General features: G+C 32.6%; 1 protein-coding gene across 8 annotated transcripts in view; it reads left to right on the top strand.

The window, feature by feature from the left end:
* The window catches only part of LOC149424522 (dual specificity calcium/calmodulin-dependent 3',5'-cyclic nucleotide phosphodiesterase 1A-like), a 618,560-nt gene that overhangs the window by 462,715 nt on the left and 132,001 nt on the right, over window positions 1-23,844 (top strand). For all 8 annotated transcript variants that reach the window (XM_089651657.1, XM_089651656.1, XM_089651659.1 and 5 more), the window contains exon 3: window positions 10,901-11,023. In XM_089651657.1, coding sequence (XP_089507783.1) covers window positions 10,901-11,023 — 123 coding nt within the window. The remainder of the gene's footprint in view (window positions 1-10,900; window positions 11,024-23,844) is intronic.

The following is a 23,844-nucleotide window of genomic DNA, read 5'->3' on the forward strand; positions in this document are numbered from 1 at the left end:
GCTTTCTTGTTTGTATCTATACTGTTTTAACAATAAAAAAATCATATTTATTTTACTAACATCAACAATGTTTACTTAGTTATCAAATCAATCGAAGATTGCATTAAACTTCAAGAGGATCTCAATCGTCTTTTTAACTACTGTGAATCAAATAAACTTGTAGTAAATACCTCAAAGTGCAATAAATTATCATTTACACGTAACAAAAATAAAATTTCCTTTGATTATACATTAAACGGGACACAAATCAAAGAAGTAGATTCTATCAGAGACCTTGGGGTAATACTGGATGTGAAATTAAACTTCATTCAACACACTGATGCAATCATCAACAAAGCCAACAAAATGCTAGGATTTATAATACGTTTAACGAAACCTTTCCGCAACCTTAAGACTCTATATTCCCTTTACACAGCGTTCATCCGTCCCCACCTAGAACACTGCACACCGATCTGGACTCCTTTTTACCAAGCCCACATTGAAAGAATCGAAAGAATTCAAAAAAAAATTTTTAAACACATTAATTATAAACAAAACTTACATTTCTCAAATTACGCCGATTCTATTAATTACCACAAATTCAACTCACTTCATACACGACGTTTGGTTTTTGACCAAATTTTATTATTTAAAATTCTTAACAATGGCCTCGACTCACCAGAGCTAATGAATTTAATAAATATTCATATTCCAACAAGATCAACACGGCAATCCCATTTGTTTCATTTACCTACATGTAGAACTAACTTTAGAAAAAATTCACCAATTCCACGTATATGTGCCCAATATAATACTAAATTTCAAAACATAGATATTTTTAGCAATACACTTCACAAATATCGAATAGAAGTAACTCGTACGATCGAAAATTAATACTATAGTATGGAATGTATCCAGAGCATCTCCTATCCTCATCCTAAATTCCTATTCCTCCCCTCCTCACCTAAAATATATATATATATTTTTTTTTTTTTATTATTTTTTTTTTTATGCAATAAAACTCCATCTCCAATCAATATTAATATAGGAGACTCTTTTGGCTTGACTGTTTTTAACATGTATATATTTATATTTGTATTTTATGTATAAGCTGTTTGTCTCTTACCTTTACCAATAAATAAATAAATAAATAAACAATGTTATTCAATATTGTTCCGCTACTATTTCCATAGTAACTTAAGTACCTATCTTATACTCTTGTACTCTTATTATTACATTTATTTATTGAACAAGTATTATGTGAATGTACAACAACTCTCAAAGATAACAAGTATTGTACCTGTTTATATTGTCTGTACTCTGCCTATTATGCTATGTAATATGCACTCATTATTGTACTCCTGATCAGATAACCTTAAACATTGTATACATGTAAGAACCTTCATGGCGTGAATAAATAAATAAATAATATTCTTAAAAACATACCAAAAATTTGATTTACTTATTGTTTAAACATGATGCCCCTTATGGAATTCCGCACAACCAATAAAATCCGCATTCCTCTAACACACGCCACAAAATATATAGTTAAACGGATAATCTCACGTGACGCCGCCAACACAGGCTTTTGATTCTTCCCAGGTACAGAACGAACTTACCAATGGTGGCGAACGCATTGTGTAACTGCGGTGGGTTGGCTCCAAAATCTTTTGATGTTTGCATGAAAAACCGACGCATACAACGGGCAATGTACGTCAAGTGGTCCTGTGCAGTGTGCATGTTAAGCCAGCGCATTGGCTAAATGCGTTGGCCAACTTGTACTGGAAGCAATTAACAGGATTTTTTTATTTATTTAGAACTTACCTCGAAAATATTTTTTGATTATAATATTATTGATAGTTGTTAAAAATATATATTTTTTTAACATGTCATTTGTCGAATTCGCACTGTAGCCAAAGAACCACACTTGGCTCGCAAGCCGCAGTTTGCGACCACTGAGCATTTATTATTATTATTTTTTAAGTTTATTTCTTCATTGAATCGTTTGTTACATGAATTGAGGATTTTTCGACCACCATGCTAGGCACATGCCCGTGTTATGGTGGTCGATTTTCTTAATATTTAAGAACATAAAATAATGTAAATGACTATATACAGGATGTCCGGAAACTCGTAGTACAAGCGGGAAACTGGTGAATCTACATCACATTTGGAGTCGATTTTGTAGTATATTTTTTTTTTATTTGAGCTTTCGTTATCGAGTAAATCGAGTTTGAAGTTGATTTTTTTTTTTTTAATTTTTTTTTTTTTTAATCAAATTCTTATAAATTATTACTGAAGATCAAAGTACCCAACTAATTAAAACTATTTGAAAGTAAAACAAATGAAGAAACTCGGATTTGAAGCATTATTTTGAAATCACCCTTCATTTAACCCGGTGTAATCATAAAATATTTCTGCTCTGCAGGGTTAAAACATCTGTTATTCAACCCTAAACACCAGAAAAAACTTTAACCCTAAAATAGCCGAAAAATATTTTTTTTTGGTTTTTTTTTTTTTTTTTGAAAAAGCTCAAATCAAAAAACTTTATGTTTTTTTGGGTTCCCCATGTGGTGTAGATTCTCCAGTTTCCCGCTTGTACTACGAGTTTCCGGACACCGTGTATATAAGGAAGTATGGAAGAATACAGTAGAATATAAAAATAGTATGAAAGTATAGAACATAAATAACGTGAAAATAGTATGAAAGTAGAACATAAATAATGTAAATGACTATATAGTAATATAAGGAAGTATGGAAGAATACAGTAGAATATAAAAATAATATGAAAGTATAGAACATAAATAACGTGAAAATAGTATGAAAATAGAACATAAATAATGTAAATGACTATATAGTAATATAAGGAAGTATGGAAGAATATAGTAGAATATAAAAATAGTATGAAAGTGTAGAACATAAATAACGTGAAAATAGTATGAAAGTAGAACATAAATAATGTAAATGACTATATAGTAATATAAGGAAGTATGGGAGAATACAGTAGAATATAAAAATAGTATGAAAGTATAGAACATAAATAACGTTTGTTATAATAGCATAATATTTTTTAGTTGTTGTAAGTAAAGTGTTTACGTTTTTAGATACATAATACAATAGTATATTGAGGAAATCTGTAATTGGTTTCTCAGTTAGATAAATTACACATGTATTAATGAACCACATTGTAAACTGTTGATTTCCCTAAAGTAAAATAGATACATAAAAAATAATATAAAAAGTATCTAGTTATAAAATATATAAAATCAAACATAATACTATAGAGTAAGCAAATAAGAAAGGATTGTTTTTACTATGGAAATATATATATGCGTGATTAAATTGGTAGGTACATTATTTTGCAGCAATTTTGTACAAATAAATCAAAGTTAAAATTCATGTTTCAAGTCCGGCGAATTACACTGAATACTGTAGTCAATTATTATTGCTACGGTGGTTTACTCAGCTGGTAGCTAAGGTGGCACAGTAGGTAGGTACATGGAACTTGTATGCCGTACTGTGGTGCCAAACAGTTTTAAGTAATTTATGTAAAAAGTTTTTAAACTTTCGGCAATTAATATTATAGTAATTATAAATATGAAATTATAATAATAAATATGAAAAATAAAACTTTGATTTGAATTTACTTTGGTAGGGTAGTACCTACTTCTATTCGGATGATCGATAATTAATCGTGTTAATTAATTCAGAATATATCCATAATCAATCAAAATAACTTGACGTTGTATTCTATCTCAGAATATTCAGTGGGTATAATGCCTTTATTTTACTAACTAATTACCAGTTGACATAGCCAGTATCTACTAAAGGAATTATCGTCATCAATCAACCATGGTTATTTAATTGATTTATGATTACTCCGAAGGTTTTTAAATATTTTTTTGCAAACTTGCAAAAAATAAATGTATTGTTCATAATTAACAAACCATCATGCTGTTTCCGTGCAGGGGCAGGCAGAGAGGATTAACCGCCAGATACAACGATCTTGCTACATACTCCTTGGATCATTCACATTCATACATAATACCCATTTTTCTTTTGAAATAAGAATGTTACGTATTTGCGCGCTAACCCTAAAACAGCTTCACGCTGATCTTTATGCAGGGTCTTATTATGTACGTACTTCAAGCGTGTAATAGAGGTCTACACTTCTCGCTCGCTAGAACTGTTCTCGGGGGAACGATTTGAGAACCCGAAACCGATGCGTAGATCAAAGAAAAGAAACCCAAGAAATACAATGATAAAATACTAGGCACTGGTTGAGTGTATCAAACCCTCAGTTAATTGGGATGAATAATGGAAATAAAAGATTTTGTGAAGATAACCACAAAATTTTGACTTACTATCTGAAATACAAAAGTCCATCGTTCTTGGAAGGACGTCAGGAACATTTTTCGTTTTTTGCTTGTATGCGAGATGAGGGTGATAGCGGACTTGACGGAATACCTGCACTGGTTCTTAAGAGCTGGTCTTCCGCAGAATTAACCCCGGTGATCTCAAAATTATTCAAACCTTTACTCAATAGTGGAAAGGTTGGAAAAATAGTAAAAAGACGATTTTCCACCCAATCCCTGACAGAGGGCCACTCCGACCCATCCAACTACCGCCCACAGTCATCACTTCCGTACTCTCAAAAATGTTGGAAAATGTGGATACTAACAAACTGCGCGTATATCTCGAGTATAACGGCAATACGAATTGCGTCAAAACCGATTTTGTGGTGATATACATATAATGCGGGTATGCGACGCATGTTTGGTGGCGGTACTTGGAGTGTTTCGGGGAAACCCAAACCATCGGGTAGGATATCTCCAATGCCTTTGATAGGGTCTTCCACAGGGCACTTGTCGGAAAAGTTCCATTGTACGGAATCCACCCAACCCTGCATAATTGGATTGCGGAATTTCTCAAGGGGAAGAACTATCTAGAAAATTTTGACGGCTCTTCTTCCTGTCCGCACCAAATCAGTGCAGGCGTGCCACAAGGATCTGTGCGGATATCTACTTTGTTTTTGTTGCAATTCAACGATTGTTAAATGTCCACCAATTCACTGCTGCGCTTATGACAGCACCGTTTACTTTCTTTATCGTTTTGGCAACCCCCTCTCCACTTTTAACAACCGAACAGCTAGGGAAGCTTTCAGAAAAAATTAACCACCACTTCGAGAAATCCAAATCCTACAATAATAATATCCCGGGATTTTTCACTTGCTTGAACTATTAGGTTATAATTTTCTTAATATTTTTTTTTCAATAAATGTCGGCACCGCAAAAAATAATTTTATCGTGTTAACATTCAACCTAGCGGCTGCGTTGGAAAATAAAAATACTGACATTTTATAAAAATTGTTTAATTTTCAGTTGAGGGAACATCATATCCCTTACTTTAAAACAGTTCATTTCAAAATTGGTCTTGCCCAAAGTTCTTAGAAGGTAGATACAAGTCTTGCCATAGAAATTAAAAAAATTTACTATCAAACCCTACATCCAAATTAATAAATTGCTTATTTTGATTTATATATTTTATCTCAAATTTACATTAACATACTATCAAGAAAATCAACAAGGATAAAATAAATTTTCTGTATTAAACCTTACCAAATACTGGATATTTCTCTCCTTTAACGCGAACATTAAGACATTAAAACAACTATCCCGTGTTTTCATAATGAAGGAGTTTTTTTTCAATCGCATTTTTAATGACACAATCAAAACATAAAATAAAGGTTCTACCATAATTATATTGTGCTGATAGTGTGAGGAATCCCTTTATTTTAAAGGTACTTAAGAACCTAATCAGCGAACAGGTATCAATAATAGATTGTTAGGCCTATCCTTTATTATTTATTGTTTAATTTAATACACTAATATTTAAAAAGAAATCAACATTAAAAATCTTATATACTTCTTTAGTTTGAAGTCAAATTGAATATAATTCTTTTATCTAGACTCCTCATTTTAAAATCCACGCAGATTCCATTGAAAATATTCAGCGTACATTTCGAAAATATATTAACTTTAAACTCGACCTACATATAGAAATCACAAATTTAAGAATGGAACTATTAAAACTCTCATATAGAAGACTTGTTTGTGAAATGGTATTATAGACAGTCCTGATTTAATTAACCTAATTATCTTCCAAATACAAACTAGAAATACTCGATCAAAAAATATTTTTAATTTATCAACAATATCAGGACTGAGTCATTTAGATACTTATACCTAGATCGCATGCAGTTAGCAATATTTTCTCCGATATAGTAGATGTGTTCAACTGCACGAAATTTAGTCGCAAAATGGCTTTAATAACATACCTCATAAATAAATATTAATGTTATCTTGTAATATTCTTTTGTATGCCTACAATGTTATAATTTCTTTAACAAATATCTGGGAGATTTGATTCTACGTCTAGATCAGCACTTAGCCAGCCCAAATCCCCTCATTCGCATATTATGTTTTTCGAACACTTAGAAAATCTTTACTCCTACAACACTTAAATCAGTATACTATACTCTCTGCCAATCCCTATGTCTTAATTATACGTCAACTCCATCTAAAATTGATGCTTACTCATTGCTTGTACAAAATACAATTAAAAACGCTCTTATAACACAATCACATCACCATAAATATAACCAACTGACACTACAATGTACCTTAACTTCAGTACAAAGATAATTCATCTACCTAGCTCCTAAAATCTTTAACCTTATGGCGTATGTGTGGTAAAACCATGTTTGATCGTGTGAGGAATGTGGAGATCCGCAAAGAGTGCAAGGCTGATGTAAGCGTAATGAGTAAGATTAAGAAAGGGACGCTTAGATGGTTTGGGCATGTAGAGCGAATGAGCGAAGATAGGAGTGTAAGGAGGATATATGATGCAAATGTGAATGGTAGCAGAAGTCGGGGACGCCCGAGGAAGACATGGCACGATCAAGTGAATCAGATACTCGAGTTGGGCCATGTCAAGAGTCAGAATAATAGAAGAGTATGTATGAGACGATGTATGAATGTGAATGAGGCAAGGAGTGTGTGCCAAGACCGAGTTGTTTGGCGGTCCGTCCTCTCTGCCTACCCCTGCGGGGAAACGGCGTGATGGTTAGTTAGTTAGTTAGTGATAACTTTAAAACCGTAACCAAACTCCATACTTTCAAAACACAAATAACTCTATAAATTTTTACATTAGCAATACATTTTAATCATAACACCCATACATTCTACACTCTAACCACCTACTCTCCCTTCACACATCTCTCACATACCTTTTCCAATTTTCTTAATTACAGTATCGTACAAAAATTAATAACTAAATCTTAATTGTATAAATTTATATCAATTATTATGCATATAACGATAAATTTCAATATGTATACTTCACCCGCCATAACACAGGAGCATTCCTTGCATGGCAAGTAAAATAACACTAAAAAATTATCCACTAAATCATTATATGCATCATATGTTTTTAAAAGCCAGTACGGGCGTATAATATAAATAAATATATAATTAATTACTCAACTTTTATGTATCCAAGTTTTTAAGCGTCATTCCTGTTTTATATACTTAAGTCAAATAAATATTGCTTCTAATGCTTCCTTTCCAAAGTCATTCCAGCCTATAGTGTATATGCTTTTTGGGGTGTGCCGCATAAGCAATAAGGGTTGAATCACAAAGTAAGTTTTGCTCTACCAATCGTGATTTCTGTGCCAGAGCCTGTGTGGGCAAAGGGTGATCTGAAAGGCTGTGAAGGTCTCGTAAGCTGGTTGTAATTCGAGCCTAGTTATTCCAGCCAGCCATAAAGAACGGGTAGGCGCCATACAGTTGCGTGCACAAACCGTAACTGCACTCTCTGATGTCATGCAAATTTTCTAAATGTTCGTGCACACTGCATAGTACATACCTACTATACAAGTGCACGTGTATAATGCACAGTGCACACAAGAAACAAAGGAACAAATGCACTTTTATATATTACTGCTTATGTGCTCTGTTGATTGTCTGTATTTCCATATTAATTACTAGTACTTACAACTTGGGGTTTATTTTGCAAGCACTGAACACCACGTGTTTTATATGAGAATTATCACGATTTAAAAAATATTTAATAATAAATCATATAGTATTATACTAGCGCAGAAAATCAAACTTGTGCAGTTTCAAACATTAAAAAAATACCTAGGAAGAGATGGATAAATGTTGTGAAATATTATTGGAAGAGAAAGGAAGGACTGAAGACCAGAGGCAAATGACGAGGTACCACAGCTACGTATACACCTTAGTATGTATACGTGATGTGGTAAAGCATTGTGGAGGAGGCTAAATCCCACCCTGGGATGATTGAATAATGATTTTAATTCTCTCCCCCTATATTACGAGCATAATTTGAGAACAAACACAGCCAGAAAAAGGTATTAGATACAGAATATTAAAACCATTTAATTAAGTTTCAATTTTCTCAGGCATTTCTTTTCAAATTATAATATTCTCAAAAGGCTAAAGCTTTGTCAGGGATTAAATGAATATTTAATTAAATATCTTCTCTGTTTCCAACTGCTTTATTAACTTCACTTTTCACATTGTAGGTACATTATGTCCATTTCCCCAGGCTAATACATTTTTAATATCATTCATACATTCGTTTTATATAATAGCGTGCGGTGGTTGATGTGGGATTTAAAAAACATACATTTTCTTTGTTAAAAAAAACATTGTGCTCGTTATCTTCATAAAACAGAAAATCAAACAGTGAATTCTGGCGTCATAAAATTTCCACAATGTTTTCTTTCAAAATCTCGAACAACATTTGGGTTATGAAGCTTTGAAATATTCCTTACTTTTAAAAAAATGAGACCGTATCAATTATTCAACATTTCTCAAATAAAAAAAGTTTCAGTGCACTATAATATCCAGGTAACATTTAAAACACCCATATGAGGTGAAAATTGTGAGACGCAATGACGCCGTTCTATTTGTATAAAAAACATGAACATTAAATTCAGTAAATTTAAATGATTCACCACTTCATGGAAAATAAAACGAACGTAGAAAATAAAAAATAAAAAATCTTTAAAAAAAATAAAATCATTAAAAATAAAAAATTATTGACACTGTAATGCGGTCTCAAACTTTGGTTAAAGAAGGAGATAGTGCAACACGGCATAATACCGCAAAACTTAATCACTATAATATAACCTTGTTGTTTTGAAAATCAGCCAAACTTTTGGTAAAAAACTAAATTTTTACCAAAAACCAGCACTCTTCTTCGGTATGACAGTCCCACCAACTAGTGCGGAAGCAGAGAAATCGTTTTCAGCTGCTGAGTTACAGTGCACAAATGTCCAATGTCAGTTACATTTTGTATTGTATACATTTCATTTTATATTTTTCTAAAAATACTTTTAGCGTTATTTTTTAGTGTCTTTTTTTAATAATATACTAGTAAAATAGACAATCGATACCGAATAATGAAGAGTACAATAATTCTCAGACGCCAGTTATATTTTCCATTTTTTACGATCTTATTTTTATTAAAGTCCTTATTAAGTTAAGTTTTCGAGGTCTTTATTAATAAAATGCCAGTATAAAAGTTCATTGATATGAAATAATAATAAATGTTCATGAAACGTTTGCACGATTTCAATTCAACACCCCTTTATTTTAATCCCACAAATCCCGCGGAATTTTTAATCTGGCTAATCATTTTATTTTCCGTATCTTCTGTTTCTTTTTCTTTGAAATGTATTGATTTTTTTCAATTTAAGGTATGGGTGAGACCCGCTCTTACCTTAAATTATACAATATTGAGTTTTCTTGCTTAAAGGGGAATGTTTTTGTGATGGTTGTTTCTGTCATTTTATTTTCTATCTTCATTAAATATTGACATAGTCTTACTCGGAATCCATCAAAAATCATTGTAATCCCGTTTGGAAATGTATTAGTTTCAGAAACAACAAAAAGCAGTAATAATTCTTGGAATAAATTATTAGAACAAGATTGTTGCGTTACCCACCGTGTCCAAAGTTTGTTGCTTTCATCAAGCGGAAGTTTTTGAAATATAAATTATGTAGATTTTCATCAGACGATAGAAAAATATTTCAACAAATTATTATAAGCAGTAATTAGTAATTCCCGTTGGCGGCATTTATTTTTAATCGGAAGATATTTTCAAGTTGCATTAATATTTCAGCCGACTAATTATTGCTTATAATAATTTGTGCTATGCATAAAATTTGTCTTATAAATATTAGTTTATCATTTAAAATTAATGAAAAATATTATAATAAATTCGGAATTGTGGGATCATAAAAGTGTGCATAAGCTGAAAGTTAAGGACCTAATCACCTTAAGCGTCCAGGGAAACATGAATAGCATCGACAGTGATACTGGAACCATTGGTAAGTCGATATTGTTTTAATAAAATTCAGACTTCTGGCTCAAACCACTATCACTTTTATGTATAATAATTATTTATTTCATAAAGGTAGGACCTAATAATTATAAATCATCTTACAAGATGCAGTCGCTGTATTATAATGTTACATCTTTGCAAATCATATTATGTGTGGCAGAAGGATGAAAGCAGACTGAAAATTGTTGAAATGAGATCTCGGAGGCATATCTGTAGTAAAACCATGTATGATCGTGTGAGAAATGTGGAGATCCCCAAAGAATGCAAGGTTGATGTAAGCGTAATGAATAAAATTAAGAAAGGGACCCTCAGGTGGTTTGGGCATGTAGAGCGAATGAACAGAGAGAGTAGTGTAAGAAGAATATAGTGTAGGAATATCTACACATATTTAAGTACCTACATACTTGAATAAATAAATGTTCAATGAATACATAAAACATTCCTTAAAATATATGTAAATATTCTAAAAACATTATTGTTTTTGCAGTTGCCAGCCCCCCGGACCGCAGGGCCCGTGAGGAGGGGGGCGCTCCGCCCCCGAGGGGGGCCCCGCCCGCCCCACCACCCTCCCAGCCGCCCCCGCCCCCTGCGAGGAATGGACAACTGGCCAGTAAGTTACCGACAGTACCTTCTACTGCACTTGTTTAGTCAACACTTATGGTACGTCAAAAAGTCTAGAAAAAAATGAACAGCGCATCATATGTTTAAATCGGTGATTTCCAACACTCTGAAATATTAATTGATGTTTTCAATTATTGCTTGGACCAGGTCATTTTTTAATTTCACAACTTTTTTCGGCAATATCGCCCATCAGCAGGCAATTTAACTCGCTAGTCGGGCCATCAATAGTTAACAATGCTTTGGGGGGTTATTTTAATATGATTTTGAGCGAAAGGCCGTCTTTGTGCACTTATTTTATTATAAACAAGTGGTCGAGGGGTAAGGATCTTGAATAGCAAGCCAGAGGTCATGGGTTTGAATTCCGGCAAACGCAAGTAAATTTTATTTGATTAATTTGTGTTATTACACAATATGCTAATTAAAAATAATATATAGTACATTTACGGCACGTTCTAAAGTGGAAGATACTATCAGTATCGTTCTGGGGTAATACCACCATTCACAATAGTGACATTGGTTGAAATGGCTTTGGCCTTGTTTGGTGATCAGATCTGGCAATATCCAGGCACTTCCCCACCTTCCTCTTTCCCCATCTCCTACCCCTCCCCATTAACTTCAGCCTCACAACAAACCCCATTGTCTCACTGGCTCCAGACGGTTGGGAGTATTCTGCGGTTTCACATTTAAAAAAAAATTAACACTGCAGATTGTTTTGTTTATATTGTTGAGATCTGCTTTTAATGCAATTTAAAGTATGAAAGATTTCTTGCAATTTTTTGTTTAGGATGTGACTTTGCCAACACATTTTTGTTAGTTCGTCCGTGAACCTAGTAAAATTTTCACCGGCAGCGCTCGGTTGATATTCTGAATGAGCTACGTTTTATAGAAGATTTTTTTTTACTTCTATCATCATGTAGAATCATCTCCAAATCAATCTGCCTGATACCAAAGTTTTAATTTTTTAGAACCTTTTATTTTTCCTGTCTAAGTCAATCTGCCTGATTCCGAAGTCTTTTTACAATTTTACAGAACCTTAGAGCCTGTTCCCACTTCCGTTTTAAAATCGGAGGCGGGTCCCGTTTTAAAATCGGATTCCCTATGGCCCTGTTCTAAACAGGGATCCGTTTTAAAATCGTGTCAGATAAGTGTGAACAGCTCCATACATCCACTACAGCCACTAGGGCATCCGATTTTAAAACGGGACCCGCCTCCGTTTTAAAACGGAAGTGGGAACGGGCCCTTACATTTTTCCTGTTCAAATCAAACTGCCTGATTCCGAAGTCTGAATGTTATAGAACCTTAAATTTTTCCTGTCCAAGTCAATCTGCCTAGTTCTGAAGTCTAACATAACCTCATATTCTTCCTGTCCATGTGAATCTGCCTGTATCAGAAGATTAACACTACCTCATATTTTTCTTGTCCACGAACTGCCTGATTGAATTTTAACATGACCTGACATTTTTCATATCCATGTCAATCTGCCAGATTTAAATGTCTAATTTAACATCACATTTTTCTGTCAAAGCCAATCTTGAAGATGCAGGAGTCTAATATAACTTCAGATTTGAATCTCCTATAATTTGTTCCAAAATCAGTGTTGCCATATTAAAGAAAAAAATAATCCATTTATAAAATTATAGACTGTGTTGACAAATTTTAAGTGCCATGGAACGACGGAAAGTTTTAACTGTGTAAATATATTATATGAGAATGCACGCTCATGCACTTGCAATATGGTTGGCATTAACACAAAAACGGGGAAAGAATCTAAGGTATTTTTTCAGAGTATCAATTAGATTATTTTAATTTATGGAACAAATACTCGTAGTCCTTAGAGTCCCATCTCTTCTCTATGTGATTCCATGAAAATTTATTGGAATATTTATGTGAAACAATGCAAGAGTACCAATTTTCCGAAACCAGAGTATCCATGACTCCCCAATATTTGCGGAATATTATGGAGCTAAGGAAATTAGAAGATGAAAAAATAAATAGGAAGGAAATTGTTGAAAGGTACCCCAAAGTCCAAATAATTTAAATAACTTACAGATTCTGATTGGTGATCTCCCGCGAGCGCAACTGAGAGTATCACTCAGAACTTAAAACTATACTTCATTTTTATAAGCTGTCAGTAAACAAACTACATTCAGTCAGATTATGGCATGCTATACATCTCGTAAGGTATTGAATCTGCTTCGAACACTTTTTATCTATATGAATCGAATTCACATACTTACTTCATTATACCATTACTATTATTTTTATTATGAAAAATGTATTTTTTTGATATTTTATCTGTGTAATACAATATGGCTTCTTTAACTATATACTATCAAAATGTACGAGGACTGCGCACAAAAACGCATGATTTTTCTAAGGGCTGTTCTAAACAATGACTTTGATATTATCTGTATTTCAGAAACTTGGCTTCTTGATAATATTTGTGATCCGGAGATTTTCGACGACAGATATAATGTTTTTAGGCGTGACAGAAACTATAATCTCACATTTCAAACATTGGGAGGGGGTGTTCTTATTGCTGTCCAGTCTAAATATAATGTTAATCAACAAACTAGCTGGTCCACACTAGAGGCTGAAGATATATGGGTAGCTATTACTTCAACTACCTCTAATAAAAATATTAACATTTGCTGCTCTTACCATCCCCATGGTACGAATCATATTAGAAATCTTAAAGCTCACTTTGAGTCCGCTAGTCAGCTCCGATTGAACTATCCTAATGATGACTTTCTTTTGGTAGGAGATTATAACATTTCTAGACTTATCTGGAATCTAAATTCTGAAAGACAGATGATATCACAAATACCTGTTGACAAAGCCAGCTTTACTGTTATAGACTTTTTATCTTTTTGTGACTTTTTCAATATAATAACATCTTAAATGTAAATCAACGTGTTCTTGATCTAGCCATTAGCAACATGAATGCTCATTACAACCTTACATTCCTCCCCTTTTAACCGAAGATTTGCATCACAAATCTTTCAAAATAGAAATAAGACTTAAAAACGAACCTTGCTTAATACATCAACCACGACATTTCACAGTCTTATTGTTTAATTCAGCTGACTACGAGTTTAATTTAATTTTTAATTTTACTGATTAACAAGTTTTTGGAGCAATTTGACTTTTCGAATATTTTTAGTTCAAGGGGTATGGAAGAAGCAACTGATAAATTCTACGAAATTATTAATGTAGCTATTGATCACTACGTACCATCAAAAACCATTTATCTGTCTCCCAAATATCTCCCGTGGTACACTCCCTACCTAATCAAAATAATCAAAGAAAAGCTAAAGTAGCACCGAAAGTTTAAAAATTATTTACACCCTTCAGATTATCATACCTTCTCATTACTCAGGACTCGCCAAAAAAGAACAGAAAAAGAGTGTTATACTAATTATATAACGAAAGCTGCGTTAAATATAAGGAAAGATGTGAAATATTTTTGGACTTTCGTGAAATCAAAACAGTCATCTTCTGAAGTACCTAATAACGTGTATCACAAAAACATTTACTCAAGTGATGGTCAACGAATTTTCAATCTTTTTAACGATTACTTCCAATCTGTCTTTGTCCCCGATAAAACTACTAATAATACTTCCACAAATATTGTTGATACAAGTAATGATGTTACCATAAATTCAATTAATTTTGATTCAATTGATATAACCGCACCATTAGTGTTAAAACATCTCAAAAATGTGGACACAAAAAAGAGTGCCGGTTGTGATAAGTTACACCCAATTTTTATTGTTAATTGTGCTGAAACACTAGTTACTCCTGTAACACTACTATTCCAAAAATCTTTGAATCAAAAAATGTGTATTTCCTACCATTTGGAAACAAGCTTTTGTTTCACCTGTTTTTAAGAAAGGGGACAAACAAAAAATTATAGACTATCTATAATATCTCTAAGCTATTGGTTTGCTTGGTGTAACTATAAGTGACCAACTCAGGTATGGGGGCTCCATCGAAGCCAGAGTAAAGCTGGCCTCTCAGAAGCTGGGCGTGCTGTACAGGGCCCGCAGATACTTTCATAGTACACAACTGCTGACCCTGCACAAATCGCAAGTGCGCCCTACTGTCGAATTTGGCAGTCATCTCTGGTCCGGAGCCCCTAAATACCTGAAAAAAACCCTTGAATCTGTGCAAAAACGGACGGTCCGTTTGATAGATTCCCCAATCTTAACAAACGGACTGCAATCTTTAGAGCACAGGCGTCAGGTAGGTATGCTGTCCTTGTTCTATCGGTATTACAATGGAAGATGCTCTGAGGAACTAGCGTCATTGATCCCTTCGGCACCGGTGCGTAGTCGGGATACACCCCAAACGTGCGCCCAACATTTGTACACAGTTGACACTTGTCACTTGTCACTTGTCGCTTCTACGATTCGTTCTTAAGTTCAACAGCTCGGCTGTGGAACGAACTGCCGGCCTCTGTGTTTCCTCCTTCCTACAACATGGGACTCTTCAAGACCCATGTTCACTCCTTCCTCTCCACAAAAAGACCCTCCACACAGCATCCCCAAAGATGAAATAGGCCCTGAGGGAAATTATTTTCTTGAGGGCCTCCTGTGTGGAATTAATTTAAAAAAAAAAATGTATCTTAAGTAAAATTTTGGAAAAAATCGTGTGTAACCAAATTTTTGACTGATGTAATAATAATATTATTAGCCCCCATCAACATGGTTTTTTTCAAGGCAGATCTGTTTATTCAAACCAAGGAAGGTTTACTGATTTTGTTCTTAACTCTATGGATAATGGGAAATAGGCAGATTCCATCTACACAGATTTTTCTAAGGCTTTTGACAAAGTAAATCACGACATACTGTTAAACAAGCTCTCGAAGATTGGTATATGTGGTAATCTTCTGAGATGGTTCTCTTCATATGTTAAAAATAGAAGTCAAGCTGTTGCTTTAAAAGGTTACATATCACAAATTATAATTATTCCCTCAGGGGTACCGCAAGGCTCCTATCTAGGGCCTCTCTTGTTTATTTTATACATAAACGACATGAACCGTGTTATTAGTAATTCTTGTTTCCTATTTTACACTGACGACATGAAATTATATAAATGTATTGGCTCCATGAGATGATTGCGACAAATTAAAAGAAGACCTTGGTAAAATTGAGGAATATTACAAAAACAATCAACTATATCTAAACATAGATAAATGTAATGTTATTAATTTTACACTAAAAAAACATTCAATTTATTATACTTACAAACTAAACCATGTACCCCTACAACGAGTAGAAACAATAAGAGATCTTGGAGTAATACTAGATTCTAAAATTTTATTTAGGGATCATATTGAAAATATTCTAAAAAAAGCTTATAAGCAATTGGGTTTCATTATTCGCATTACAAAGCCTTTTACGGTGGCACAAACCCAAATTCTGTTATATATGTCATATGAACGGTCACAACTAGAATTCGCCTCAATAATTTGGAATCCTCAATATCAAACATAAGGCGGGTAAAAGAAAAGAAAACAATGAAATTAAATAAACGCCCGGGTTGCCGGCACTGAAACTGAAACTGAAACATATATTGATCGCATTGAAAATATTCAGAACAAATTTATGAAACACCTATCGTATCGTTTTAGTGACCATCGATTTGTCCCTGTCACTTTATATAAACGCAGAAAAATTTCTGATGCATTATTCTTACAAAAAATCGTGAACTGCCTTGTTGATTCATCATATCTGTTAGAAAGGATTGCATTTCGTTGCCCCAAGCAAAACACCTGATCGAATGATTTATTTAGAATACCACATTGTAAATCAAAATACGCGCAAAATTTTTTTAATAGTACGTATCTGAGAAAATCATAATGCCTTGCGAGATGTAGAGATTTTCAACCATAACTTGATATCATATAAAATTCAGCTTAATAAATTAAAATACTTTTATTTTATTCGATTTTTTTGTTGTGAAAATTACATTATGTAGTGAATAGTATAGCTATGGAAAAAGTTGTATTTTTTCTATTTGTTTTTAATTTTATGTATTTCTTTATTATGTTTATTTTTTGTCATTTAATATGTTGTGTAGGTAAAAAATACTAAATCAACATTTAACTCAATGGAACTTAATTGGTCTAGAACATATGAATGTTTATTGTTATATTTTTTTACTGTACGACTGTTTGCTTCCTAAATAAAAAGAAATAAATAAAAAAAAATAAAAAAAATTGGAATAAAATAGAAATAAACTACTGTATTTAAATCACAGAATAAATAGTAACACAAGAAGAGCCTTGTGTGCATGTTACATGATCAAATTACAAGCCTAAATGGGCCTCATATTTCCATACAAAATTATTTTTCACCGTGATTACGAAATTCAAATGGGATGGTGATTTACAATTTCAGGCAAGTAAGAGGGACAAATGGTCTAAAACCAAAAATAACCACGGTACTTAGTCAGTGACACATTTCTTTTCATTCGAATTTATCTGGAAGGCACTTCTAGTTTTCTTCTTTTTTTTCTTTTTTCTATGGTGTAAATATTACATTTATTTTATTTTATTGATACATGATTTAGAGAGTACATGTGGTTTTTGTGATATTTCACCCTCCATGCTAGGGATGACCCTGTGTTATAGCTAGTGAATTTTACAGTTTGCGGACATAGAATCTATATATTACTATAATATAAAAAAGAAAAATGATCTATTGCTAGTTTGGGTTGCAAGAAGAGAATTATAAGTTGAGAAATTATTTATTAGTAAATAGATCACACTAATTAATTATGTACATACTATACCGCTATGGTAGGGAATAAGGATTTATTATATATTTTCTGAAAGGTGATTAAATTGATAGAGTGTAGAATGAATGGGTATTGTAGTTGTAATGTATTCCGTGTGTAAGGATCCATTTCATAATTTGTTTTTTAAAGGAATATATGTCAAGGAAAAATTAGAGTCCTAAAGAGTCCTAAGTTATCCAGTCTTTTAAAAGAAATATAAACTCTATTTTTCGTCACTTAAGTGATTAATTGTCCAAACGACCAATTAGCAAATTGTTAAATTTCCATTTTAAAACTTTAATAAAGTCCTAAAAACGATAATTAGTCACTTTACTAAGAATTACTTAAACTTATGTAAATTTACCTTTACTAAAATTGCTAAGTCTTAAACATCTATCAAAATGGGCAAACTCTGAAGTGACCTGCCAGGTGGATATATTTTCTGTATCTGGTATATATAATAATAAAATAAGATAGAGCCTAGGAACTCATAATAAATTGTGCAGCGCCCTTGAGATGATTTTTCGCGAAAACTGCGCTATCAACATTATCCAATTATTGTTATTATTATTAAACTTGTCGAATTTCGCTGCATGAAAAGGCTCTTTAAAAAATCAACACCTGATTTGAAATTGTCTATCTAATGTTTACAAGTATATAAGTCAGTGGTTTAAGCCGCACATGCATTAAATAGGTTTTTAGGGTTTAATTTAGGTTATTTTAATAATTTATGCTTATTGAAAACGGAAATTCAACCCGTACCTTCTGATGTCCGGTCAGGTGCTCTGAACCACTTAGCTATGTCGGCTTATTTTCAACCCGCCAAATAATTCAATATATACTAGTACCTCAATCAACAATTACTGCTTATTAAATTTTTTTTCCACCTGTAAACAACCAATTTTATTTTTGTATGAAAGGCTTTGTTAGTGCTAAATTTCCCACTATCTACATTTGTTGTCTAATAAATGTAATATCAATAGTAATTTAGGGTAAGATAATAAATTTAAAATCAAGGTTCAGTGTTCTACTATAGTCTCTGCATGCAAAGTCGTAAACTTTTTCATAAAAGTGTGTTTTTCCGAAGTTACCTGCCAGGTGAGTATGTTTTTCTGCATCTGTTTGTAAATATTAAAATTAGATAGAGCCTCGTAACCCTTAATAAATTGTACAGCGCCCTTGAAGTGGTTTGTCACAAAAACGGCGCTACACAAATTATTATTATTAATATTAAGGAGCTCCGAGGAAAATCGTATGTTTTCTCATTTCTTCGGTTCGTTTGTCTTTTATTTTTAAAATGACGATATCGTGATAAACATCATTCTTGTTCGTAAATGTAATTTTTATTTTATCCAAAAGCTAAATCAACGGTTTTCCGATTGTTTTTTTGTATTTCGTCGAAAATATCGTAAACGAATTTCATTTCCGTCGATCAATTGTTTCTTTTTCTGCCCTAAATTCTTTTACTCAAGTTTTCTATTTAAAGTTTTTTAGCCCATTTGAAATCACAGCATCAAAATACAATACAAAGTCGATAGCGTTGTCTTTTATAATGTAGATTTAGCCTTGTAATATCAAATATTTAAATAATTGTAATTTAGTTTGTAATATTTTCGCCTTTTCACCATTTTCTTTTATTTTTATTTGTTTAAAACAATATAAAATTTTCTTCTCTCTTGGCTATGACCGATATTTAATTTTTTCTCTAAGGCTTTGCATATGTGTTCGCAGGGATGGAAAATTCCTCCCCTACAACACATAAGCCTCCATGAAAATTGGACCCTTTTCTTTGATATCTACAGAAAGCTACTTAAAGCTCTCTTGTACTATATATCTTCATAGACATATGTACTCAACTAATTAATACGTTATTTACGAACTTGAAAGCAAATATTTCCGTATTTATATTGTAATTAAATTCCATCAAACGTTGTGTAATTTTTTTGATTTATGATATAGGATTCTAATTACCTTCATTTTTGTGGTAACCCCCTTGGTTCTGATCGAGGTGTTGAGTTTCACAATTTAATTGGTCTTTCCATTGCAAACCTAGACTTAAATGAATTCCCTGAATGAGCTAACTTTTCTATTGTAATTATTCTGATTCCCTGCACCCTAACAAAGTCGTAGTTAAACGCTGATAAAAGATATTATACATGTTTATTTGGACAGGTAATTAAATATAACTCAAATGGTTAATTGTTAGTAAATTTGATTTTGGTAAACTCTTGGGTCTGTTTGGCGCCACTCCTTTTTGATTCTGCTGCTATAAGGTACATGTAAAGATTGATTTAGTAGGTTAATGTAATTAGTTAATTGCATATTTGACGAACTCGGAATAGCCCATTTGCTGGCATAATTTGGCTCCAAATCCTCCTGCAAGTAAACGAGATGATCGTGAGTCAACAAGAAATTTGCACAATCCTTTGACACGGCTCTTTGATTGATACCTAAGTTATCGCGTCCCAAAAAGCCTTCCTCGTCATCATGTACTGCCTTCAAGTTTCCCCTCGGGTCTCGAAACCCCCAAATTCCGACTCCTCCTTGGACTACAATTTACTTAGGGTGAACCGGTTTCGTCCTATATACAATCATATACTCACGGTTGGTGTGGACTTACGGGTCGTGAATCCTCATTCCACGTTTAAAAGAAAATGCGAGAGTGGTCTATAAGACCTAAAATGCAAGCTGTATGCAGGTCCGCATTCTCCAGTAAACAGTACATACGAATAAATATATGTATACATACAGTTTGGGAAAGGTTTATAACTCGCAATACGAGGCTATCTACCTCGCATTCCGAGCTCGGATCTCGCGCCAAGAACTCTGCGAAGCTCTAGGTCTGGTAACCGAATATATACGTACTAATAAGGTGATACTAATAAATACTAGTAGAATAAGATATTATTTGATAGTTTGTTTTGGAGAGCTATCGAACTCCAGGCTTTTTGTTTGGTTTTGACGTTTTTATTTAAGAGAATCGTCATCTCTATTTGGTTTGGTTAATGGTCTTGTTGTAGGAGCGACCACTGCCTCCTGTTTGATGAACTGTATTTGTTTTAAATTTTACCTCCAGGTTTCAACATTAATTTTGTTCATCCTATCCCGTGATTTACCAATTGTTTCAAGTAGTTGATTGCCACATTAGAGAGTACTCGACTCTCAAATGTCTCAGGCAACTGATGGGGTTCTGTATGAGCACCCAATCAATAATATTCAAATGTTTCGTATAATTATTCGATATAATCCTACTAACCCGTGATTTTCCAATTGTCGATTGTGAATGATAAGTATTTGTAAGCACGCATCTTCCAGCTGTTTCAAGTAACTAATAAAAACTGTGCGATTATCTAATCAATGGTATTCAAATGTTTCATGTAATTTTTTGATATAAATCTGGCTAACCCGTGATTTTTCAATTGTCGTTTGTGATTGATAAGTATTTGAGAACACGCATCTTCCAGCTGTTTCGGGTAATTAATAAAATCTTTTGTGACTAACTAATTATGGCCAAGGTCGTTTCCAAACTATGCGGTTGACCCAATTCTCCAGTGAACCTTTGTTTTATCAACAAATTGAACAATGTAAACATCTCATTTGACCCACTAACCCAGATGTGAGATTGTTTATTTTAAAAAATATCTCGCACTCTCTTTGTGATTCAGTTTTGTTACCGTTTATTGTGCGTAGTTAATTTAAATATTTTTAATTCCTTTATTGAAGTTAAACTATTTTTCATTTTCCGAATTTAGTAAATTTACTAGGTTAAATGAAGAATAAATATAAATATATATTTAAGTACGCATATCTCTATTGTCAAAATATGTTAAATAAGAGTACATATATTAATAAATAAATATAAAATATATGATTCTACATAGTCTGGAATATTAATAAATACATATTTTCTTTTTCAATAATATAGATATGTCCTCGGGTAGGTATTAAAAATCGCTACCATTTCGATGCTTCGATTAATAAATAAAATACATATATATAATTACATTACTCATATATATTCTTTATATACAATATTTTACTTTACTTTTATATAGATAAATATATATACAAATATACAATATACATATATTAATGTGTAATTCTTTGTTTTGTTGTTTTAATTTAATATTCAATTGATATACTTCCACTTCACAGCCCTTCTGTGTCTCCTGGGACCTGAAAATTATTTATAAAAGGAAAACTTACCCACGTCAAGGTATTTCCGGTCGGGTAGTACACAACAACCTTGATGAAGAAATCCTACCTAATTAATTGTATTTTTCAACTAATTTCAAAATAAATCTTTTCGACTATTTATTCCTATTTAATATTTTATTCTCGCTTGAATCGTATAACTTAGCTGATATTTAATTTTTCTTCCGAACGAAATCCTAATTCAGAAAACCCGTTGATTTAATAACACTTTTCTAGTTTAGGCTTTTGAATGATAGCTGTTAAAATACTTTTTTCGAAATGGTAGATTGATGTTTAGAATTCCGGTTAAAATGACAAACACTTTTAACACTGTCGCTATACGCACGATGGATTTTAATTGATCAATTTTTTTGATTCTAAATTTCTTTTTATATATTTTTATAAGAAAATTTTTTCCGGATTGCGCAGACTTTTAATTATCTCGATTCTTAATAAATTAATTTCTTTTCCGAACTGTTAATTTTAGAACAAAGGTTTAAACGTTTATTATTATCGAATCCTTTTTTTTTGTTTTTGTGTTTCTTTTAACCTAAGATGAAGTATTTACTATTAATAATTTTAAACAAAATTATAATCTATTTTTAAATATCAATTCACGAGCACATCCACTTTAATTTAACGATAACAAACTCTTAAATTTAATTTGAATGTTTTCACTTTGAATGAAATAATTATTTTTAAATTTTAATTATTCACTTTTAACACTTTTTGCACTATCCACTTTTAACACTTTCAAGCACTTCACACTTTACTTTTAAAGCACTGAGTTTAAACTGTATTTATTTTCACTGTTTGATTTAAATTAACTGACTTATTAAATTTCACTGACTCTAGCACTTGTACTTTTCACAAAATTTTCCTAAGTCCAGGGGCTTATTTAAAATTTAACACTTAAAGATTTTTCACTGTTAATCCTACCAAAGACGTAGTACTGCCACGTAACAACTTTTCGAATCCTCGGCGCGACTGTCTCCTGACTGATGTGTTCCATCTTTTATACCCCTCTCAGGTTCCAAAAGACGTATCTGAATTTCTCTTGATGCTTAATTCTATCTCCTATCAACTCGTAAATCCGAACACCCCTTCCATCAATATCGATTGTGCTTCCATAAGATGTTCTGCTTTCCGGCTCAAGGCGGTGGTCAGTTTCCATCTCACAAATCTAAATCGATAGGGTCCGAATCGGGTAAGTCTGTGTTAATCGCCCAAGCTTCCTTTGTCCTGTGTTCATACAAAATGTAGTTAAATTCTCATGATTTTGTGTTCCTTTTTTTTCTCAATTTGCGATAGGTCCGTCCTCAATAATATATATATACATCTCAATTTTATGCATCTCGTGCGAAAATTGTTTAAATCCATGTCGAAATCTTTACTACGCATTTTTGAATTTCGATTTGTTTAAATTCTACTTAATTTTATTGTTATTTATATGAGCTTTTCCATTTCCACCCGTACTTTCTATCTCCCTGTCGCAGATTTGAGTTTTTCCTTTATCTTTGAATTTTATTTTTATCCGCGACATTTTCTTGCACAATTTCTTCTTAATTCTTATGTCATTTCTCATAACTCTTTAACTAGTTATTTTCCAAGTCGTATTTATTAATTTCACGGATAAATTCGAATTGTATCGCTTTTCTCCACATGGATCATTTCCTATCTCCGTTCTTTACCCTTCCTTTTATCTTTTCTTCACTTTTCCCGATGTGTGTGGTCTCCTGGGAATTTCATACTTCATTTATTATTAATTAATATATAGTTTTCCACACTTCTATGGGAGATATACCTAATTAGACTCTGGGATATCTGTCATTT

The sequence above is a fragment of the Hesperophylax consimilis genome, chromosome 4, assembly GCF_061612785.1.
Source record: "Hesperophylax consimilis isolate HC1 chromosome 4, BYU_Hcon_1.0, whole genome shotgun sequence".
NCBI lineage: Eukaryota > Metazoa > Arthropoda > Insecta > Trichoptera > Limnephilidae > Hesperophylax > Hesperophylax consimilis.